This window comes from Belonocnema kinseyi, chromosome 8, assembly GCF_010883055.1.
Source record: "Belonocnema kinseyi isolate 2016_QV_RU_SX_M_011 chromosome 8, B_treatae_v1, whole genome shotgun sequence".
NCBI lineage: Eukaryota > Metazoa > Arthropoda > Insecta > Hymenoptera > Cynipidae > Belonocnema > Belonocnema kinseyi.
Genome location: NC_046664.1, coordinates 32,196,730 through 32,206,086, shown reverse-complemented (window position 1 = coordinate 32,206,086; position 9,357 = coordinate 32,196,730). Strand labels below are relative to the sequence as shown.

The window sequence follows — 9,357 nt, the reverse complement described above, 5'->3', positions numbered from 1 at the left end:
TTGGGTCCTCTAATGCACATAAGAAAATTTCAAAAACTACCCCTCTATGAGGAAAAAACCATCCTTTTTAAAACCTCATATCTCGAAAAAAGTGCATTAGAGTTTTCGGATTATTTTACACTCTTGACTGTACCAAAAAAGTTCCAAAAGCATCCCCTTATGTTCAAGAAAGTGACTTCGTGTACAAAAAAACCGCCCCACTCGTAAAAACTAAAATCTAGAAAAAGTGAAAAGTAATTTTCGTTTTTCCGGTCTATGTAAAATCCCGAGTTGACATTTTCAAGAAGCTTAGAAATCAGAGGCTATTTTTAATGTTTTTTTTTTTAATTTTGGAAATGTTTCTAATTGAAAAATTGAAACTTTGATAAAATTATGTGAAGGCATTCAGTGTGGTTAGGATGAATAAAACAATTTTTTTCGAAGAAAATTTCGATGTGTCTTTTATTTTAAGAAAATTATTAAGAGTTAAGATAACATTTTATTTAAATTCAATTCGTATTACAGAATACTCGCACGTTCTGAAGATGGCAGATAACAAAAGAAATGTGAGGGGAAACAATGTTTAGTGTCTGTTCTTAAACGTTCAGAAAGTCGAAATTAATGTCATAAACGTGAAATTCTCTGGTGGTGTAAAATTTGCAGTGTCTCGTAACGCGAAATTAATCTGACGTACGAAATGGCAAAGTTACTTCGTGGCCCATCAGTACAACTCGCCAACATTCTAAGGTTTATGTCCAGTGGGAAACAAAAATCCTCTGGACCTACGGGATGTAATAATAAACCTTCTGAGAAAAAACCAGATCCTTGTAAGGAAAAACCAGATCCTTGTCAGAAAAACCCAGATCCTTGCGAGAAAAAATCAGATTCTAGTGCGAAAAAACCGGATCCTTTCGCGAAAAACCCAGATCCTTGTGACAAAAAACCAGATCCCTGTGCGAAGAAACCGGACCCCTGTGAGAAAAAACCAGGTCCCTGTGCGAAGAAACCGGACCCCTGTGAGAAAAAACCAGGTCCTTGTGAGAACAAACCCGATCCTTGTGCGAAAAACCCAGATCCCTGCAACAAAATTTTAGATGCAACACAATTCGCCATAAAAGATAATGCTGCAATTTATTCCAAAAAAAGCGATTGTGCATCTAGTGAGAAAAATTATGCTCCAGGAATTGATTTAAGCAATCCTTGTGGCGGAAAATCTTATGTTCCACCTTCAGTGCCTCCTAAGGAATCTTGTCACTGTGATGAACCCGCGATGGAATTTTGCCCTGTTACCGAAAGTAATTTTGTCTTTGATGGATAGAGAAATTCAGAAAATTAAAAATTCCTTTTTGAGATAAATTTATTTTGCGATTTATAGTCTGGAGTAAATTCTCAAAAATTGGTTAACTTCAAAAAATTTATTTATGAGTTTAACATAAATTTTTTTTGCATTACATTTTGATTTAAAAGAATGATTAGGAGATAAATGAAAATTGAAGGATTTTACATTTGTTTGAGTATGAACTTGATAAACTTCCATTCTCAAAGTAATAACACAAAAAGTTTAACAATAAGTTTAATTATGTTTTAAAATATATTATTTACATATTTTGTATCCAGGAGATTTTTATTTTTATTCTAGAATTTTTGAAATTCTAGAATTAGAATAGTGTAGTAGCGAACATTCTGTCCATTTCCTTTTTCATAATGAGCTCTCCTTTGAGATAAAGTTTGCATTGCAAAAAATAATTATTTAGGTACAAATATATATTTTTAAACTCGCATGTTTAGTTTCTGATTAAGGCGACAAATATGATTAAAATATTTATTTTTACATTTTGAAAAAGCCTTTGCTTACATTTTCTTTTTATACGCTTTTCTCGAAAATCAAACATATGCAATACTAGAAAATAACTAATTTATTATCAAGCTCAATTTTATGAGGTTTAAAAAGAAACATTGAAAATAATCCAAATTCCGAAGATTTTAATTTAAAGTGCTTAACTTAAAACCATTCAGAACTTTAAGTTTTTACTAGTATTCTGAACATTTGAATGGTAAGTTATAAAAGTTAAAAGCTGTTTTAATCGGAAACTTTCGATTTTGAAAGGACTGAAATAAAAAGTTTGTTACTTATGACTGAAATTTATAATTATAGTTATTGAAAGGTTACAAACTTAAAATAACATTTTTTTAAATAGTACAATTAAATTATTTAAAAATGGGTACTTTTACTTTAGAGAATTTAAACTTTGGATATAAAAAATTGGAATCTCGATTTTAATAATAAAATTCAATATTAAAAATTTCATAAATTGAATTTATATTCCATGAAGTTCAAAATATTTTTAAATTTCATGCAATGTAAAAGAGTTACATAAGAATAATATAAGAAATCTACATTTAAACGTCTCTAATTTAGAAAAAATTATATTAATGTATTCAATAACTTCTTAAGATAGGATCTACCCCAATGTTTTTTTAAATCCTAAAGTCGACAAAGTGCTTCTTACAATTTCATATTATACAATAGTGAAATCAGTGATTTTATTAATTTTATTTATAATTAAATTTTATTCATCTACAAATACTTCAGTTTGAGTAAAAATTATAGTCTTGTTATCAATAGCTTCAGATATTTAAATTAAATTTCACATTTAGATCTAATCTGTTTTAAATTAAGCCTTTTATTCACAATACTGATTATAGTGCATGGAACATCATAGATTTCAACTTCATCCAACTGTTAAACTGGGTCAAAAACTTTATTCAATAGACATGCAGAACAGAGTTGAAATCAGTGTAATTTCTGGACTTTGATATTTTAAAATTTAAATGATATTATTTATCGTAAATTTAAAGTAGATAAGGAATTTATAAGGAAATACATGTTTTTTTCTCATAAATTAATTTTTTGTTTCCAAGACCTTAAATTAAGAATATTTTGCACCTCGGAGTTCTTTTTTTATAAATATGGATCGAATTTTGATTTAAAGTTGTTTATATTATTTGTTTTTTGTTATTTTTCTAATGTTTATTTTAATGAAATTATAAAAGACCGAACATTTGTTCTATGTCCTTTGACTCCCTACGTATGATCTTAGACCTTTTCAAAATGCAATTCTCAATATTTGCAACACAAATTGGAAAAATTGTACTTTTCATTATATTTCGATAACAAGAAATTAAACTTATTACAGAAATGAAGGCCCGAATGAAATTTTGGCAGTTTGCAAGTCTCTTCGGAGCAATTCCTGCTGTTGGTTTGGCACTGACAATCATCCTACCGGCTAGTCACGAATCAAAAAAGAAACCACGAGACGAATACGTCAACTATTCATACATGCATCGTATTACAAAAGTTCGAAATAATTTTTACATATTTTTTACGCAAAACCAGACCTTTACATCATCGATCTTTTTTAATTTACCTAATTTTTTATTTAGTAGAGAAAATATAGATTGCTAAAGATTTCACTTTAAAAAAAGTTGTTCTGAAAGTAATTGGACTTTGTTTATTTCTGTTAATTTTTAATACTTTCAAAATATCTTTTTAGAGAACAAATGATCAAATCTATGTGCTTTACATAGGTTTTTTTTCAAAACAAAATGTTGTGCGAAAATAAAATATCAAATGTTTTTAATTTTTGTTTAAAATGTCATTTTTTTATTCTTTGATTTTTGGTTTTTTTTTAAGTTTTGATTTTTTTTAACTCGATTCTTAAAAAATACCTACCCTGATTTTCTCTATAATTTCTTATTGCATTTTTTCAAAACATCTTTCGAGAGAAAAAATTATAAAACCTATATGGTTCACATAAATTCTTTTTAACAAATTTTACATATTTGAAAAAAAGTATGTGTTTACAACGTTTTATTTAAAAAAAAAAATATTTACAAAGGTTGTTTGTTTAAAATGTAAGTTTTTTTAATATTTAATTCAAGTTTTTTTCTTTGGGTAACAAAAATTAGGTTTTTTATCTTCCTATCGAAAAATTAAATCTTTAATTAGATATATCGGTCCTGCAAATTATGTTATATACTTTCGATATTATAATTAATATAAGGGGCATCTGAATTATTCTAGGCTCAATTTCTCTTTAATTATTTAAAAATGAACATTGATCTTCATATAGTTTTTACTTATCGACAGTAATAAAAAATGAGAAATACAAAAAATTGTTTAATTAGGAATTTGTTTAAAACATGCAAAAAACCTTCTTTTCAAATTTAGTTAAGTTTACTCTTTTTTGGAAAATCCAATATGACAAACCTGAAATGTCTTCAGCTTGAATCAAACAAGTATGCTATTAATTTTCTTTCATAGAACAAAAATTTTTCTTGTTCCATGTTCAACATATTCAAATTTTCCCAAAAACGTGTGTATTTATCTCAATCCAAAGAAACATGCAGTTTCTGGTTTAGAACAAATTCTGAAATCGAATAACCGAATAAATTACGACTGAAAAATATCGAAAAATACCATTCCTGATACTGGAAAATTTTGAAAAAGAAAATATTCCAAATAAAAAATTCCCAAAATTACAATTTTTTTCAATTTGAAATTTATGATTTGGAAAATTGACAACATTATGAGATATTCTACTGTAAGATTGCCGATCTAAGAAAATTTCCGAATCTAAACATTGAAGACTAATAAAATAAAGAGTGATAAACAGAATAAAATAGAATTATTCGATGAAAATATTTATTATTTTATTATTTATTATTGAAATTTTTTTAATTCGACAATTTTATAGTGTATTTATAGTTTATTTTTTATTTCGAATATTTTCTTTGCTGCCAGCAATTTGACAGTGTCGGGAATTTAGTTTTTCGGAATTATTCACTCGTTTCGATACACGTTAATTTAGATTTTCTTAGTTTTTTCGAATTCCAACCAACACATTTTTTTTGGGCTCAAAAAATTCAATTAATTTTACCATTTTCAATTTCATAATACCAAAAATATATACAATGAATATAAAACGAATGTGATAAATTAAAAACTTGATTTCACAATAGAAAGATTTTAAACATTTATTTTTGCACTTAAAGAAAATTGGTTCATTTACATAGTGAAAATAGCATTTGAAGCAAAAAAAAAAAAATGGTAAAAATTAGAAGTTTTTGCACATACAATTTATGCCTGAAAAAATTTATGTAAAGCATATAAGTTTTATCATTGTTCCTTTAAAAGCACATTTTAAATTAGAAAACGAAGTATAAGGAAAATCAGAGAAGGCATTTTTTTGGAATACTTTTTTTTAAATAAAAATTTTGTTGTTCAAAAATATGCTAAATAACCATTAAGGGTCCGTTGGAAAAGTTTTAGTTAATTACAATGAAACCCATCTAAGTGGTACCGCATTTAGTGAACTAATAAGATTTGTATTTTAAAGATTCAAAGGGTCCAAAATAGAAAAAGTTCAATATCTTTTTAAAAAATGTTGAAGTGAAATCTTTAGCAATATATATTTTCTCTACTAAACAAATAAGTAGTAAAAGTTTTAAAAAATCAACGATTTACGGGTCTGCTTGTGTGAACCTGGCATGGAATCCATCAAATCGAATATTTTCGAGGATTTTTTTTCTCAATCATTCTGGTTATCAAATATTGCTTCTAGACTATAAGTAAGTTCAACAGGTGCATACTCTATTGCTCATGAACGCGCTTTTTTTTAGTGCCTAAGGCGCTATGTGCATTCGGGGAATTCGCACGGATCGGAATTCACACGCCTCCGACTCGTGTTTGATGCATTCAAAATAGTATCAATAGTATAGGCGGCAGTGCCGTAGGGGCACAGCCCCCCCTCTAGGAAAACGACAGGGGGGGCAAGTATTGACCCCCCCCCCTGTGAAGTCGAATGATTAAATTCATCGGATCGTCGGAACTGGAAATCTTTCAATTATTTCTTCCTTTATTCAATATTTGAAATCTATCTGTCTTCAATATGTTTTAAATCTTTAGGAAGTCATTGAAATGTTTTAAATATATCCGAAATTATTCTAAAATCAATACAGTTCATATTTCAAATATTTCGGTCTTTTGTTAATATTTGTGAAGTTGGTGAAATCTTTAAAAATGCATTCGAGTCTTTGTGAACTCTTTTAAATCTATCAAAAATCTTGAAATCTTAGAAAAAACATTTATTCTTCAATCTTTGAAATTTATCTGAAAACTCTGTGAAAAATAAAAAAATTTTGTTTAATTTTTGAAACCTATTTTAAATCGTTTTGAAATATTAGAAGTATTTGAAAAATAATAGAAGTATTTGTTAAATCTTCTACAGTGTATCCGAAATATTTGCAAAATATTTGAAATTTTTGTAAAATTTTTAGGAAATCTTCGAGGAATGATTGCAATTTTTTTTAATCTCTTTAAAATCTTTGCATGATATTTGAAATATTTTATAATATTTCTGAAATTATTTAAATCTTTGTGAAATGTTTCGAAATCCATTAAAAATCTTAAGAAATATTTTTTAAATATTCGGTAATATTTTTGAAATTATTGAAATCTTTCTGAAGTCTGCGAAATATTTTTGAACTATTCGCTAATATTGGCGAAATTATATTAAAAAAAGAAAATTTGCGAAAATCTTTCGGAATTTTTTAAAAATCTTTTTAAAATATTTGAAATATCCGGTAATATTTCCGAACTTATTCAAATCTTTGTAAAATATTTGAGAATTGATTGAAGTCTTTGTGGAATCTTTTAAATATATCCGAAATCTTTGAAATCATTGCGAAATCATTAGGAAATCATTGAAATCTTTGTTTAATTTTTGAAATCTATCTGAAATCTTTGTGAAATAATAGAAATTCTTGTGACATCTTTGACATCTATCTGAAATATTTACGAAATATTAAAAATATTTATGAGAACTTTGTGAAATCTTTGAAATGTGTGGAAAATCTTTGTGGAATCTTTGTGAAATCCTTGTGAAGTCTTTATGAAATTTTAGTGAATTCTTTAAATATCTTTGCAAAATATTTGAAACATTCGTGAAATCTTTATGAAATATCTTTGAAAAATTATTGCAATCTTTGTAAAATCTTCTAAATCTATATAAAATCTTTGCGAAACCTGTAAAATTTTTGAGTAATAATTGAAATCTTTGTGAAATCTTCGGCAATATGAATTTCATACCTGTCTTTATTATTTATTTATTATTTGTTATATATGTTCATTTTTTACATAGTTATAATATTATTATACTATTTCCAAATTGTACCATTTAATAGTATAAGTCTATGCCCCTGCCCCCTCTAAAAAAAGGCTCCGCCGGTTCTGGTCAATAGTAGCATAAATTTGGAAGAATAGAATCAAAACAGTGTCATGCAATTTAAAAATAATTAAATCAAGAAGTTTATTTTTTAAATCTGGATAAATCTTCAAAATCCCCTCAAACTTTCTGTAATCCTTCGAAATTCTTTGAAAATCCTATACAAATTTTAAACCTCGTTAAATTTCTTGGAATCTTTAAAAATACCTCAAAGTTCGGAATTTTAGAATCCTTTAAAATTTCTTGAAAAATGTCTCTGCAAAACACTACAAAATTCTTGGAAATTTCTTCTAATTTAATGGAACCATTTAGTTTTTTTTATATCATATGAGTCTATCAAACATGGTAAAATTTCGTGAAATATTATAAATCTTCAAAAATGTTTCAGTTGAATATCCTTAAAAAATTTTAGAACTCTTGAAATTTTCTATACTCATACCACACTGTTTGAAATATTATGGAATTCCTTGGAATCTTTACATACCTATACAATATGTTAAATCATCGATTTTTTTGTTAATCTTGAAATCTTTGAAACCCTCTGAAATCTGTAGAAATCCTTAGAAATTTTATTTAATTTAATTTACTCCCTAAAATTCTATAGAAATTCTTTGGAATCTACAAAGATGCTTTCAAATTCTTTCGAATATTTTAAAATACTGTAAAAGCTGTAAAACCCTATAAACCCCTTTTATATCCCTGACATTAGTTGAAAGCCTTTAAAAGCCCTCGTTAATCTAGTTAATCTAGTGAAAAAATATCTTCGGTTGGACCAGGGGATCTGAAAAAAGGCGGCTAGGTTCACCGAAATTCGGTGAGCGTAGCACACCAATTTTCAGTGAGTCTATAGATTATTATTGAAAAAATCTCAATAGTGGCGTGAGTTCAAGGTCCGCTATTTTCATAAACATTATTTATATAAACAAATATCCCAATTTGATTTTCTCCCGTGGAAATAAATGATCTTTTTATTACATATTTTTAAAAATAAGCTTAATCGCTTAATCACCAAAACGTGATCAACTGTTTATTTATTATTTTAAAAACAATCATTTAAGCAAAAAGTAATCTTTTGATAGTTAAAGCAAGTGAAGGGATCCAGGAATTGATATGTATTAACATTTTTACTAATAATTAGTCTAAACAATTGATATATAAATAAGAAATAATTTGTGTCAGTTTCCCAGAAGAAATTTTTTGAGTATACTTACCTGTCGCCATCCTTCAATCATCCAATTAGTCAATATTCAATGTGGTCTGCATGTCCCATTGGAATTCCGTAATTAATTCCTTCTATTGGTTAATTGACTGTGATGATATCATATAGGTAGATCAAAATACATTTTCTGAGAAATCAACATAGTTGATTGTTTATTTATAGATTTATTTTGTTTAATCGTATTTGTTAATTTATTACTTATTTTACCAAGTCAACTTCATTAATGCATATATTATTTGTAATGTCTTATATGTTAGAAAAATCCCATTCCTGAAGGATTCGAATCAGAAAAGAAAATTTAAAAACTATTTATTTATTATCGTATTGACTATTAATGATTTCCAACAGCCTTATTGGTGGGGAGATGGTCATCACGGTATTTTTCATAATCCGGTTGTAAATCCAATTCCACCAAATGGTTACGAAGTGCCAGATCCTTATGCAGTGGATGGTAATAAAGAAGGAGATGGAAAACATTGAATTACTGAAATGGAACCTTGGACTTACGAAATAATATGCAATCGATAGAAAAATTGTTAGAAAACATCTTTATAGTTTGAAATTCGAATAAAAAAAGGAGTTTCTGATTTGGAAAAATAAAATTGTAGGTTTAATAACAAAAATAAATCTTAAATCATTTTTAGTAAATAACCTATTTAAGGTAGTTGGTCATGGGAAAAAAAACAGATCTCAGAAAACAATTGTTTTTCCATGATTTTAAGAATCAAAATAATATTAATTGTTATGTCATTTCAAATAAAAAGCATTGTGTTTAAGGGCATGCGACACAGTGGGATTCCTACATTACCAACCTCTTTTTTCCATTGAACAAAATTTTTTGTGAACCATAGAACTTTTTTGGTAAATGAAATA

General features: G+C 27.0%; 1 protein-coding gene across 1 annotated transcript; it reads left to right on the top strand.

Annotated features, from left to right (window-relative positions):
* The first annotated feature begins 504 nt into the window (after positions 1 to 504).
* On the top strand, positions 505 to 9,081 carry LOC117178216 (protein PYRICULARIA ORYZAE RESISTANCE 21-like). The gene is made up of 3 exons (XM_033369523.1): positions 505 to 1,274; positions 3,177 to 3,337; positions 8,833 to 9,081. The coding sequence occupies exons 1-3, from the start codon at positions 677 to 679 to the stop codon at positions 8,962 to 8,964; spliced, it is 891 nt and encodes a 296-aa protein (XP_033225414.1). The 5' UTR covers positions 505 to 676; the 3' UTR covers positions 8,965 to 9,081.
* Positions 9,082 to 9,357: the final 276 nt, after the last annotated feature.

Bases quoted from the DNA above. Each gene is read 5' to 3' on its own strand.
- LOC117178216 (XM_033369523.1), top strand. From the start codon at position 677: ATGGCAAAGTTACTTCGTGGCCCATCAGTACAACTCGCCAACATTCTA. The intron at 1,275-3,176 runs GTAATTTTGTCT...AACTTATTACAG, and splicing joins ATTTTGCCCTGTTACCGAAA to AAATGAAGGCCCGAATGAAA. The intron at 3,338-8,832 runs GTTCGAAATAAT...GATTTCCAACAG, and splicing joins ACATGCATCGTATTACAAAA to CCTTATTGGTGGGGAGATGG.